This window comes from Manduca sexta, chromosome 7 (assembly GCF_014839805.1).
Source record: "Manduca sexta isolate Smith_Timp_Sample1 chromosome 7, JHU_Msex_v1.0, whole genome shotgun sequence".
NCBI lineage: Eukaryota > Metazoa > Arthropoda > Insecta > Lepidoptera > Sphingidae > Manduca > Manduca sexta.
Window position 1 is genome coordinate 8,366,757 of NC_051121.1, and position 15,617 is coordinate 8,382,373.

A 15,617-nucleotide genomic window follows, 5' to 3' on the forward strand; every position below is an offset into this window, starting at 1 on the left:
AGCTGCGTGAATGACTAATGTGTTGCCAATATCATATTCATTTATCAAAAGCTTCAAAGAGAAAATGAAGACTGCTTGCTGTCGTGGTTGTATTGCTGTACCACTACAATGCTAAGGTCTGGGGTTCGTTTTCAGTGTCGGCAAGGTGATATTGGGTTTTTTTATTCAGTTTTAGCCCAGAGACTGGAATACTTGTCCGATATGGCGGAAGCCTTTATCACATCATGGGACGAATTATACAAGGCGGAAAATAGGTGCAGCAATTGCGCCTCTGCCTACCTCTTCGAAGATAAAATGCGTGAGAGTATCTGTATTCAAAGAAAAACACATAAGAAAGAAAGACCTAAATTCATTATTGTTTATTAAAACCAATGCATCACCTACAAACCGTGGTTCTACGTAAGAATGGATTAAGATTTACGACCGACATGTGCCCGTTTGATCGATCTTATCCCGCTCGTTAATTGAAATGCCCTACAATGAGACAGCTTAATATCGGACTAATATCTTACTATAACTTGCTTCTGCCCGCGGTTGTAGACTGTAAAAATCTGTCAGAATTTATAGATATAGACACTTAAATAATATAATAATATATAGAATTGGAACAGAAGTTTCAGGGTATATCAATTTCGAGCTAAGAAAAGCCGTCCCTAATGCCCCGAAGAGGGCCACCGCGGAGTTTTAATTGGTATGCCGTGCGTTGTATATAGGGTTAGCGACTCGGCCCGGCGGTCGCCTGTAGATCAACATCAAAACCGGGCACAAAGCCGGGTTGTAAGGCACGGTGACCCCAAAATAACCGCTCTGTCGCCCCCCACGAAGACTGGCGGTAGCAATAAGGCACTTTTTCCGCGAAACAAAAAAAGGCCAAATAGACAATTTAATATACATTAGCGAACCGGATAACTCTGATATCACCAAGGCCAGGGCTTTGTAACTTGAAAATTATCACGTGGTTCATGGAACTTATTCTCGTGGTTTCGCTCGCGGGTCTTCGGTTGGTCCGATAGTTCATCTATAGTTCTAGTAATTTCTTGTAGTGTTACTTTCAAGCAGATGAGTATGTGGTTTCCTTTAACAACGCAATGCTAAAATAACCCTGTGTATCTTATGGTACTTACCCAACATCCTTATGATTGTTTTTCTGGATTTAGACTGCCGAGTCTCGCCGTGTATGTGACCATTTAGAAGGCCCAGCTTCGTCTTCTCACTCACTCTCGTCGACCTGGACAATAAACGATTATACAGATAAAACTTCAGCCATTATAGATATAACACCAGTGGTTGATTATTTCCGTTTACCAAGTAATTGCTTATAATTTCTGAAAATAAAACTAATATGAAACCATTTTTTTTATAAATGTAAGTGTGACACATCTGCTTACAGCTGAATGGAAAAGATGGGACACAGACGACGCCAACGGTAGTGGTAGGATATATTTTATATCCGCTCGGATAGCGATCACCGTACACAAGGTGTTAAAACCCATAGTGGCCCACGCAAGTGTGACGTATGCCAGAATTAGCCTATGTATATTCGGTTCCAAAAGCATAATTGTATCTACCGGAGGGTTATCATCTCTCGTTCGCCACCACCTATTAGACCCCACTACTTACCATCAGGTACAGTCACTAAGCTGTGCACGTATTTAAAAAAAAGCCGAAGCATCCATTTCTTTACGTTAACCAATTCTCTGCCGTCTCATTTTATCGCCATCTGCGTCACACGCCAAAGAAACAAAAAAAACGTAGCCAATCTTAAGTTATTCAGACATATTTATACTCTACAAATCCAAGGACTTATATAACATATTTCTGAAAGTACAACGTGAGCAAGTAAATGCTGTAAAACCTTTAAATCTCTGGGTTGGCAATATGTCACGTATTGATTTATTGCGTCTGCCTTCTACTCCTTATTTAACAATAACTCGGATTTGGACAGCATTGACACTTTTATTAGGTTTCCAAACGAGCATATAGAGAAATATATTGGACACTAGCTTTTGCTCGCGGCTTCGGGTGACAAAGGTTTTCCAGTTTTTTATCCAGGTCGGGTTATGCGATATGTAAAGTTCGTGGACGAACTTGTTTTAGGAGGTTTTAGTATTCGATTCTCGTCCCAAATATATACAACATACGAATTAATTTTTTCAGGAATTTTTGTACCTACATAGGTATTTTGCCTTCCTAAGCCAGGTTTGAAGTATGAACCGCCCTGTGGAATGAGGGCGTTTGGAGAATACCACCACGGTAAACCCCTGCCTGTCGTAAGAGGCGACTTATAGGGGCCACGAAGGGGGTCGTCGGCGGGCAGCAGGGGGCTGTCCGCCCTAGTGCATTTTTGTGCATTTCTTGCACATTTTTCGGTTGACCCCCGGGATGGACGGCAGTGTGGCGTTGACCTCATGCTGCTGTTGACGCTGAGAGCGTCCTTCGGTGCGAGGGGGCTTAGGAGCCCCCCCACATTTAGGAGACGGGCCGCAAGGCGGCATCGCGCAGGGGCGGCCGCGGACGAAGACTCGGACCTGCTGTCTCGGGGAAGCCCGCAGTCGTCCCTTATGCGCCGAAGAGGGTCAACGCGAAGTTTTAGTTGGTAGGCCGTTGCGTAGGGACTTAGGTTAGGTTCATTGGTTAGGAACTCGGCCCGACCGCCGCCCGAGGGTCCCGGGCTGCTTCAATTGTCGGGTCGTAAGGCAACGGTTACCCCAACATAACCGCTCAGTCGCCCCCCGCGAAGACTGGGCGGTAGTAATAAGGGACTTTCTCAGCGAAAACAAAAAAAAAAAGGTTTGAAGTATGAAGGGAAAACAGATCACACTTAAAGTTCGTATCCATAATATGTTATGACCGAAAAGATAAGTCAAACAAGTAACTAGTACATGGGTACCCACACGTTGGGAGCCTTTTTACAATATTTTTTTTTGACGTTTACTCTGTCATATATAATTTTACTGCGTATTATTTTATTGGTGACATATAAGATTTATTAAAGAGATTTCTAAATAGATGGTACTGCCGTCATTCAGATGACCTTATAGATCGCTACAGTGTTTACGATGTAGCAGTAGAGGATTGTCACGCGGGCGAAGCCGCGGATCTACCGCAGTATTAAATATAGGTAATACTACAAAATACTTATTGATTTGTTATGTTTATGCGAATGTTAGACATTAAAATAACTGAATTTTCGGATGACCAATACTTCAGTATGCCCCATGACCACGAAGACTGAGAAGTCTTCGAAACTTCGAGAGAAAATATAAATACCGCGATAAAATTCGTACAATAACACAAAATACTGCGGGATTATGAATCAATACACTGATCCTGATCATAGTTAGAGCGTATATACAACAGACGCTCTGTGAAGACTTAGAGCGTGTACACAACGCTTAGGACGTTCTATGACTGGTTCCTGAACATAAGATACCATCCTAAACTAATAGATAAAGTGATATAAAGATGTAAGAATTGATTGAGCTTATGTAAATATTGAATGTTTGTAAATAAGGGTTATTTAGGATCTCGGAATTCTAAGGGCCGTCGATCGAGAATTTTCTAAGTTTGATCCCGTTTAATTCAAGTATTTGCACTTGATTTAAATTTGATTCAACTGATTTTCCTTATAGAACCTTTTTGTTGAGGAGCGTTATTTTTCGATTTGCTGTTAAGAATTTAACGATTTACAGTCAAAAGTAATTTAGATTGCAAAACATAGCTAAGTTGCTCAGAATTATATTTTATACCACAGAAATAGAGTCTGTTTTTAAGGTTTCGCAAAGGCTTGATTTGGTATGTCACAGTTCTTTTTCTGAATTATTTATACATGAAACTTCTCGAAAATTACGAAATTAAATTTGAAATTCCACGATGTTTGAGGGAACACTAATTTATATTATTAAATAAAGCTGAAGAGTTTGTTTGTTTAAACGCACTTATCACAGGAACTACTGGCGTGCTATATAAAACGCATTATAACCAATAGGAGCGGAGCATCAATCCAAAATTTTACATTTTAGCACTTTACTATCAAACCAGATAAATTTTCGTGGCGCCCCATTTACGAATTCTGGATCTCAATTTTTTGGTCATACCAACGTGGACCCCCGTCAAGTCTCCCGTGGACCCCTAGGGATCCGGGGACCACTTTGGAAATCAATGGTCTATCTCGAAAAATACTTTAACAAAACATCATTTTGCTGGCGATAATTAACATTTTAAGCTTAACAACGAAAGGATTTACTATTTACAAATAATAAAGGTCTTGATGGAACTCTTAAACTGAATTATTGACGTAATTTACGGCCTGTTAAAATATTCCGCTAAAATTGTGACAGTCACGGTCTTTAAATAAAAATAGCTTTCTGTTGAAATTATCCACGGATATATCTAACGAACTGTTTTGTTATGCGTACAAGTTACAACAAAACTTTTAAAATTTAAACAGACTTTACCAAAGAGTAAAACTCTTTGGTAAAGTCTGTTTAAATGACGAAGGCAACAAAAACATTATGCCACAAACAACATTATGTTTCACATTCTTTCAACACTTTCACAAGCGAAATTAAAGTCATTGAAGACTGTCTTCTAAATATTACAGTGATACAAATCAATGAATGTCTCTGTGGCGTAGTTGTGCCGATTGCTGTAGTAAGATCTGGAGTTCGATCCCGTGTCGGGTAAAGAATTGTCTAGAATCTGTGCCCAATATTACGACAGGGTCGGTCTCTATCACATGAGACGGAATACCTGTAGCGAAAAGGGGGGACGGGGGGGGTGAACTTGATGCGCCTTTGCTTACCCCTTTTTAAGATTTGAGTATAGGTGATAAAATACAGAATTATCGTATATAATATCAGTTCGTTTTTATAAGGAATTACACGAGTTATAGCATGAAAATCATTGCAAACAGTTTTTTGTTTTAAAATGAAAAACTATGCAGTCACCATAAATTACATCAGAATGAAAGATGCTTTCATATTTCTTCATCCTCTCCTGAACGCAAACCCAGTCTTCAATAATATATGAGAAATAAACTTAAACACACAAGTATTAAATTTGTATTGTCACAAGAAACTTCAGAACAAGCGATTATAAACCAGAAATTGCTTTCAATAATGAGATAACTTTCTCGGCATTTTATACACTCATATAACGGCTTTCAGATCCAGCCCTCAATTTTGAAAGCGGTAGGAATAAATTTAACGTCATTTACTCGAAGTCCAATGATGTGAGTGGCGTAGGTTGGCGGAAATGATAGCGCGCAGGAATTTGTTAAGAATTCTACGTTGGAATGATATGGAACACGTACCCATATGAACATCATATATTATGAAGCGTAAAAGTTAATAAAAATAGGAATACTTCTATTACAGCTTTATTGGAATACCCTTTAGGATGAGTCGAAATATTTGTTAATATTCTTGATACTTATTAACTGACTCTAAAGGAGGTTTATATATTCGTCATATATATTTTTTGGTTTGTTCAGGGATAACTTTTTATAGTGGTCCGATTTGGATGGATATTTTTGCCTTCGATTTGCTTCTTAATGGGTCCTAATTTAGTCGAACAAATGAAATTACCTTCAACATCGGAGATGCAATATGGGACTCCGCAAAATAAAATGCAATGATAAAGATCTTTTTGCATTCAATTAGATATATAACTAATACAATAACAGAAAATAAAAAATACACACTTAAAAGAGCCCACTCCAAAAATCACTATAATAAAAAAATATATTGAACTTTATTTTGGAAAGCAAAAACGACTGTTGATAAATAAGGACACAAAAGTTTAAAAGCGATTCAAAAATTTTGAATTTGTCTGACTGTACATACTTATCTACTGCGGATTATCATATCGAGCAAAGTACACAGTATTAAAAAAATAAAAATGTAACTATTCAAATTGTTCCTATTTCGTATATTCGAGAACGATGATCGATGTCAAATAAATGTGACTTCTCTACAAACAAAAGCCCGTCGTGAACATCATTCCACGCGCAGAACATGATAACGTCCATCATTTTAGTTATACCCAGAGCTTTACTAACAAGCTAGATAACCTTTGGTTATCAATTAGACAAGATTAATAGCGTCTTGATAGATCATGATCAATTGCTAACTGGACATCTACACATCTTAATTACTGATAATATCACGCTTGTTTGTTGAGTCATCTAACGACTCTTTGATCTGAGATTTTTGAACAGTCATTAGGTAATGATTTATGTTTACGCGAATGTTAGACATTGAAATAAAACTATTTTGTGGACTTTACCGCGGTTTTTTACATCATTTTCTTCCGATATTTCAAAGACCTCGTAGCCTTCGTGGTCACGGGGCAAACTGAGGTGTGATGCTTATTTATAATTGTAAAGGCGGCTACAATCGAAAAGTCGTATGAAATGTTAATATACAACACGCCGTATTGCTACAAAAAGGGAAGGATATGCAAACCTGATATTTTTTTTGTCTTTTTGTTTTGTATCTTCTGTTATTACATTTAAAATAAAGGAAGCCATAATATAAAAGAAGTAGAAGAAAATAAGGGAGTTGGGTTAAAGTTTAAATCAACTGCAAATTTAACGAGACATCATTTGTGACGATTATGTCCAATTATTACGGTTAAATTTGACATCAAAACTATTAATACTCAAGAAAATAGCAAAGGGAAATCTTAATGGCGAACCATTTTTCAAGATGTCACCACGCAGAACATTAGATTACCACGGCTGATTGCGAAATTCCTTCATTAAGTACGTAGTTCAAAACTACAGTTCAAGTCTAAGTGCCTAGTAAATTCTAGCCGCTTGGTTTCTGAATTACAAAGTCCTGTTTATTTGTAGGGATTTATATGTCGAAATACTTAAATAATTGTAAGTTAAAAAAGTCAGAGGTGAATGTTCTAAGCAGTAAGTACCTGATATGCAAACCCATTCGTACGTAGAGGCAGAGGATCAGGACAGCCGGCACGAAGAAGAAGAAGATGCTGCTGATCTCCAGGAACGGCGACGGCGCCATGAACGCGCAGAATGCCGAATCCAGGGATACGTTCCCGGAATCTGGAATTATAAATTACATTAGGGGCCGTTCAAGTATTACGTAACGCAATTTTTGAAGATATTTGACCCCCCTCCCCCCACCTCCCTATGTAACGCGCCGTAATGTTTTCCGGTACACCCCCGCACCCCCTCAAAAAGTTATGTAACTCCAAAATTACATTTGTTTTTCGCAAAGTACGGGAAATTCGCTAAAATACCTAAGTATATACCACTATATTTACTAAGTAATAAAACTAAGCAGCTTGGTCTTCAAATAGGAATTGCATAATAATAATAATATCAGCCCTGTATTATATACCGTCCCACTGCTGCGCACGGACCTCCTCTACTACTGTCGGATTAGGCCTTACGCTGAGCTAGTGCGGATTGGTAAACTTTATATATAAAAATTCCTATACAGAACATCTCAGGTATGCAGGTTTCCTCACAATGTTTCCCTTGGCCGTTAAAGCAAGCGATAATTCACAAAGAATACACACATAATTTTAGAAATGTCAGAGATGCGTGCCGTTGGGATTCGAACCTGCGGACATTCGTCTCAGCAACGGTTCCACATCCTACTAGGCTACCGCCACTAATTTCATGAACCGTACATTAATAGCAAAGAAACAATAAAAGTGCGTTCTTTTTAAACATGATTCCTCTCTCCACTACTATGTAATATAACTGTACACGAACCTGATTTTAGTTTCCTTAAGACGTTAAGTGGCGCCAATAACCTTGAGCGTTCGTTCGGGCGGCAGTTAATTAATGAGAAATTTACAAATTGAGCATAATATCGAGTTTTACGTAACTTAAGTCCTTAAATTCTTAGTTCTAACCAATTCAGAAATTATAATATTTAAAGTTACCGCAAATAAGGCGTTAATGATTGTAAATATGAATGTTACAATATTAAACAAACATTTTGAAATTAGTTTCCTATTTCAATAAACTAACCTCATATCTGTTTTTTTTTTTTTAAGTTCTACACTTATAAAGTCTGATACATTTTAGGTAAAAAATACGCAAAAATTCACGAAATGGTTGTTATATAAATTTTAAATCTAAACGTAAATTGGACCTTAAGCAAAACTAAAACATTACCTTAATTAAGACAAGATTTCATTTAGTTTTTACGATGAAATAGACATCAAAGTATAAGTTTAAAAAGGTCCATTTGCCTACATTATTTATAACAAGTTTTTTCATTAACGGTAACAGTCAAAATTACTATTACTTTTACCTAAATTACGTTAGTGTTCTGGCAACTCTAAAGCGGAGTTAAGATTACTTCTGCAAATATTGAAGCTTCCACGTTCTACGGCAAGTTGCATATGTATAAAATTATTGAAATATTGCTTCTAGTGTAGAATTATCTGGAAGTTGTCGCATAATATATTGCTGCGTTAACTTGCTAGTCGACATTTAACATTTCACTTCTACTTAAGGCAAAATTGTACCGACGTGCTAAGGTAGGTATCAAAATCTTGATTTTTTTGTTGTCAGATAGCTTAAAGAAATACCTATCCAATGAGCTTTCCTAAATAATGGTATCTTGTTTAGAACTTGTTAAAAAAAAACCTTAAAAGAGTTTCTCTATCTCAGTTTTACATACAAAACTATATTTACAAAACTTCAATTATCTCGAAATAAGGTTTCCCTGACATACCGCTTTTGCGCTTAGCACGGCAGTGTAGCAACTCATGGATTTTACTTTTACATGATAAATCTGTCTGTTAAAAATAATACTTGATTGTCAAAAGAAAGTATATACGTGTGTGAAGCTTTCCGATTGACGAAGTCAAATAAAAATTTACGGAGTAGAGAATTATGATCGGTTTCTTGTGATTTATATTTTTATAAGCCTTTTTGCGTTATTTCTTCTATGACATCATGGTTTTTAACGCCTCTTTGCCGGCATTTGGCCCTGTGCCATTGTTAGGCAATGAATTTGTTTGCTATGTTAGAAATTGTGAGGTTATAAATAGAAATATATTATTTTTATAAAAACAAAACCAGCAAATAGCATCGATGACCTTAAGCATACGTTACGTATTATGTTAAGGCTTACGCTATGAATGGGAGGGTTTTATAATAACTTATTATTAGCAAGAACTACTTATAAATAGTAACATAATATATATTTTTTAATTCAAACCATACATATAATAACTATTAAGACCACCACCCGAGCAAATAGCCTTGAGAATTTGTCTTGCATATTTTCAGCACACGAGTTACGGCGGCAATATGGAAAGATTTACGAATAATTTTACTAAAAAAGTAATTTTGTTTTTTTTTTGAAAATTATAAATTACCGAAATATTTCTTATTAAATTATCTTTTTATTAGTCTTGTTGCAAATGAAAATTATGTGAATTTAAGGACGAGAATACGAAATCAACAATTTTAGTTGTAATTAAAATTAAAGAGACAATATCCACATTATAAAAAAATTTAAACGAACAAAATTGAGATATTTCCATATGTTTAAAAAAATCCAGTAGCTTCTAAAAATACAGTTAGGTTCCTAATTCCCATCTCCCATCCTTTACAATACACAGTAATTTTCAAAGCGTGTGAATGTAAAAGCAAATGAATAGAACAATAGACACAAATTTCAGCAAAAGTTAACATGATTAGTGTTAGTGCTACACAACGACAAAAATCCCCAGCGTCAGGGAAATTTGTCGGACGTGCTCTGTCGACTGAATTTGTTACAAATATTATTATATATAGCAAATTTAATATAAGCGGCGATAGCCTAGTTGGGTGTGGAACGGTCTGCCGAGACGAATGTCCTGAGGTTCAAAAACCAATGGCATACCTCTGACTTTTCTAAGATGATGTGTATTCTTTATGAGTTATCGCTTGCTTTAACGGTGAAGGAAAACATCGTAAGAAAACCTACCTGAGAAGTTGTCTATAATTTTTGAGGGTGTGTGAAGTCAACCAATCTGCTAGGCCAGCGTGGTGAACTAAGGCGTAATCACTCTCAGTAGTAGAGGAGGCCCGTGCTCAACAGCGGGGCAGTATATAATACAGGGCTGATATTATTAATATTTATGATAGTAAATATATTTTGTAATGTCTACAACATTTATTGAAGACTCTTTTATGTGTTAACGTGCGTGGGAACATTCGTGAATGTAGTTCATTTGAAAAATATGTAGTGGGTGGCATATAAACTCTGATAAATTTTAAATATATTGCCAAATTCACATGACTTATATTCAGGTTTGAATTTATAAGAGTCTATACAATACTGGTTTTCCAAGTTTCCAGTATCTTTAAAAATATATCACATATTTTTAAAGATACTGAATTTTTTTTTATAAAATGTCATGCTTGTGTTCGAAAATATATTCAATTGTTCGCCTGACTTCGCGACCCTTTTTTCCTAGAACCTGTCAACATCGAAATCTGTTGTAAAAATTTTAAATGGAAATATCTAAATGACTTGAAGAATGGCAGTCATAAATACTAGAAAAAAAATGTCTTATTTCCAAGAAAATTTGCCTTTTTAATGCATACGAATTAACAGAAAATATAAAAATGCGATGCTAATAAAAACGGAAATGATGAAAAGCTGTAATTAAAAATATAATCGTTTCTCAAGATATCTCGAGCCCTTGAAAACAGACTAAAAATGCTAATAAATTTCTTTTCATCAAAACAAAAGTATACTTGAAGCCATCGCTGTTTTAAGTGGGTTAACTTTAAGTAGGCACTTCTATACATATTATAAAACAAAGTCCCAATTTCTGTTTGTGTGTACTGTGCATGTTATCGATTTTCTCAAAATCTACTAAATGGAGTTTTATGAACTTTGGTACGGAAATAATTTAAAACCCTGGGAATATTATAGGCTACTGTCTATCCCGGGAAATTATATAGCGAGACATTTACGCCGCAAAACTCCTTCACGCGGGAGAAACTGTGAGAAAAAGCTAGTATTATAATTTCGCTCTGTATACTTTCCCAGTGCTATATTTGAGCTTTATTACTACTGTGAGTTTTAGGGCTTTGTCCACCACACTAACGTAATACAGGTTGGCATTAACATATAGCTAATTTCATCCACGAAGACGCGCCCCACTGCGTTTTGAACGAGGGCGCTGCGGGGTGTAGCGGGGTGAGGGGACTGATTCAAGTACTTTCCCCAACGCTACCCATCGTAGTGTGCGTGTGCACTTATGCTGCTCCCCACTGTAAGCGATTAGGGACAGTAGTGGGGCGCGTCTTCGTGGATAAAATTATTTATACCTTCAAATTTTTTTGTAGAATTCTTTTGAAGGCTTTTTTCTATAACTCTAGCTATAAGTATTGATAAAAAATACATCGGTTACTTCAAAAAGTCCGAGGTGTGTGCTTCGGATTTTGAACCAGCGGATATTTTTCGTTTGCTTTATTCCTAATTAGGCCAACGCGGCTTTTACAACGAAATACTTAATGTTATTCCGATTTTTACCGGAATTGTATAAATTCAACTTTATCTACAAATTTCGTATCAAATTGAATAAAAATTAAGGCAGAATATATTTTGAGCATATCTTATTTGTCGGTGTATCTTCGTACATTTATTTCTTGCCCTTTTTGTCTCGTTTAAAGGATAAGGCCATACGAAGGCCGATATCATTAAAGGGCACCTCAGATATAATATTTCGGATTTTTTATTTGCTCTTTCAATTTCTGAAGTTGAAGAATATATGCTTTTGTATGATGTAGATATATTTTTAATTCTAAATTATTTTGTATAAAACGTTGTATAAAAAGATGTTTAATTGTAGGTATATACAACTGTTTCCAGAACAATAATGTAATGTTAAATCGACAAAGAAAGTGTTTCTGTCTAAGTATTGGGTTGGCTTGCGAAGTATTGGGTTGGATCCCCAAGTAGAGCAACACTGTGAAGAATTTCCACCAAAGATGTCTTTAAACTTAAACGCTTAAGGAGTGGATTCTGGCGTCCTTCTTAGTAAGGTGGATATATTAATGGTGGATAATTTTGGCAAAGTTTGAGTGCACTATTCGGCCATCTGCCATAACCAATTACACAATAAAACACCTAGGATATGTATGCACTCCCCGTGTGTGTGTATGTAAACTACCAGAAATGCTGTTTCCAATAAATCTACTCTATTTTACGATCATAAACGGCTGAATGCCAAAACACATTATATTTAATGGCTTCCTATAGTGAAGACGCCTTGGATACTGCGTTATTTTCCATCTTGCTTAATGGATAGGGAGGTTGGCGGCTTGTAACTATTACGTAGAAATAAATCCTTATCCGAAGATATAATGTTGTTTTTCTACGACGCTTTAATGAGACAGAGATTAAGATTTATTAGGATTCGCTAACTTCCTGAAATAAGAATATTTCTAACCTTAGACTTTTAATTTATTACGATAAAACAAGCTGTTCATAAAATGAAGTAATTTAAATAAACGATACTGAACAACATATTAAATTCCACTAAAATCGACGTCAAGGTATCAAAACATAATGGCTGGTTGTAAAATAATGCTATTATTTAACAACACATAAACTGAGTTTTACAATATCATTCCAAGTCTGGTTTTATAAGAAGCCATATTTTCCAATTCTAGGGAAGAAAATAAGGTAAAAAATTGGTATTGGAGTTCATTTTAACAAAACTTATTGGCCGCAAGAATGGTTTCTGACATTTATTGTTACTAAGATTTATTATTTGTAAGGTTGCCTTCGGAGGTGTGATTGTACTGCGTCCGCGTTTCGACACATTCTGAGGGGGTTCGACTCCCAGATTAGGCAAAACGATATTGGGTTTTTCTGTTCAGTATTAAACGGAGGTTTGGAATTCGTGCTCAATATGGCGATGAATCGCACTTGTTTCATCATGGGACGGACCACACATGGCGAAAAGTGTGTGTACTGGTTGGACGTCTACCTAACCCTTCGGGGATAAAGGTGTGATGTGTTTTGCATTAGTATGTACGTATAGCGTTTCATTTTACTAAAATATATTACAAATTCCTTTTTTTTACGTAAAAGTTTTGAAAGAATATATTTCGAACTAAATTAATTTACCTTCAATTATGCAAATCCACGCAATGTATTAAACGAATAAATAAGTATATTGCAGATTTCCAAAATTATTGCCCCGAAAATTCAACAATAGAATGAACTTTTTTTTTAATAAAATTTTGTGACGTGAAAGACCTCATTTCAAGAAACCTAAACGATCTTTGTAATTATTATATTGTGAATTGTTTTACTTCGAACGTTTTTTACGTACATACACGGCGAAGTGGTCCTGCTGCACCTGATGGTAATAAGAGGGGTCCAATAGAATGTCGATTGACGAGAGATGATTAGCCCTCGACAGTCGGGCCAATTATGCCGGCCTGTTGGAACCGAATATGCACAAGCTTATCCCGGACCGCGACACACCTACGTGGGCAACTATGGCGGGTTTTAACCTTGTGTACGGTGGTCGCTATCCGGGCGGATATAAAATATATCCTACCAGCAAATATATATTATTGTCTGGGTACAGGGTTTAATAAAGGCGTGGAATGTAGGCCCTGATAGTAACCTCATTTTCATTCATCCCGATTCCAATATCTGGCACCTAAATGTATACCTCAATTTAGCCGATAGCCAGTGTAATTTTTTTGTTGAAAAACTCCAATGCGAAATTACCGAAGACTTAAAAATAACTATAATCATATTGTCTGAATCCGATTCCTCAAAATCTTCCTTTCGAGCTATATCAGTGCGAAATATAGTTAAACTGTAATAATCAGAATTGTTTTATAAACGTAAACAAATATATATTTACATTTGAAATTATTTCTTTTTAGGAGCTTTTAATTCTGTCGCATCCATAGCAACAGTTCCTACTTCATATAGGTATATACGTTATACCATAATATTATAAAATCTTATCTTACTCTCAGGTACTCAAATGCGAAAATTTGTGATGATTTTGGATGTGTTAGAAAAAAAAATTAAAACAGCTAAACGGATTTTGATAAAATTTGGCACACGTATAGACCGTAACCTGGAATAACATAGAAGCTATTTTATATCCCGGTAATTTGCTTCCATTGAAAATACATGCTTTTTAATCTTATTTTTATAAATGGTGCAGGAGTCCTAAATGTGTCACTATAAATGGCTAGGGTTTTAAGGACTTCGGTAGCGGGAAAGGCTTTCTACTCACGCTAAGGCGCGAGGAATACCTAGTATACCATATACAGTTGCAGAATGATTATTTTATACGGTACGGCACAGTAAGTGCATCCGATAGTAAATGGAGTAGGGATCAGGTATAGTGTCGACGAGAAATGTTTACCCCTAGCCAGTCGACACAATTATGCCGGCCTGTGTGAATCTGGAGCAGAGGCTGATCCCGAAACGCGAACACTTACAGTCGTTTTCAATAAACGATCGCAATCTCAATCCGATTCTGATTAACCAATCAGTCTTTTGTAAACATGTCGAAAGACTTGCTTCTGATTGGTCCATTTTTGAGATAGATCTAAAAAAGCGATTGAGATCGTTTATTGAAAGTGAGGGTTAATGAGCCACTATGATGAGTTTTGTGCCTAGTGTACGGGGCTCGCTATCCGGGCGGGTACAAATATCCTACCACCAGAAATTAAACTTAAAATGGACGTACACAATTTGCACTTTTTTGTGCATTTCTTTTAATTTTGGATATGTTCTATAATTGATACAAATTTGTTTACATATCTGCTACGAGGCTGTTAAACACTTCAGATGTCGTTGAACAAATCTTCGTACGAATGGATCCAATCAAGCCAATTACTCGATGGAGAGCCACTCACAAAATTAATAGCATCGTGGAGAATAAAAGTCGCGTTAAAACTGAAAACTGAGGTCCCTGGGTGACTTAATTTACGCCTAAAACACGCGTTTTATTTCGTGAGATAATGGAACTATTGATGGTTCATAAAATTTTAAAATCTTCATAAACCGTTACATCAAATTTAAAATGTTTATAATTCGTTACATGAAAAGAAAGAAAAACTATGATTAAATTGGAACATATAAGTCTATATTCAAAATTTAAGTAATAACAAAAAAGAAATACATTTTCAGTGAACTACTATTGAGGATGTCGAAGATTCCAAGAATAATAAGAAAAATTTCTTAGGAGACATGAGAATTTCCATACTATTGCTTTACTACTTTCGAATTTCTTAGTCATGTCGGTATCTATTATTTCCATGAAAAGAAACTATTTGAATTCAAATATGGAACGAATAATATTTTCATCAGTCAGGTAACTTGTTAGCCAGTCACAATAAGCGTTATGCCAACTTCTAATAATTTAAAATCGAGCCACTTCGAATCTCCTAAAGTTAATATTGGATTCAAATATGGAACGAATAATATTTTCACCAGCCAGGTATCTCGTTAGCCAGTCACAATAAGTGAAATGCCTTAATAACATCAAAAAGAAATTTGCCTCATTCGCCAATAGGTAGTCAAAGTGAACACGATTTTTCTTAGGGTTCCAATGTCGCCTAGAAAATGACCTAACCTTGA

At 35.9% G+C, this 15,617-nt stretch overlaps 1 protein-coding gene across 1 annotated transcript in view; it reads right to left on the reverse strand.

Moving 5' to 3' along the window:
• LOC115446012 (neuropeptides capa receptor) overlaps positions 1 to 15,617 on the reverse strand; it is a 76,816-nt gene that overhangs the window by 13,214 nt on the left and 47,985 nt on the right. The window contains exons 4-5 of the mRNA XM_030172592.1: positions 6,931 to 7,072; positions 1,125 to 1,228 (exon numbers count right to left, since the gene is read on the reverse strand). Coding sequence (XP_030028452.1) covers positions 1,125 to 1,228; positions 6,931 to 7,072 — 246 coding nt within the window. The remainder of the gene's footprint in view (positions 1 to 1,124; positions 1,229 to 6,930; positions 7,073 to 15,617) is intronic.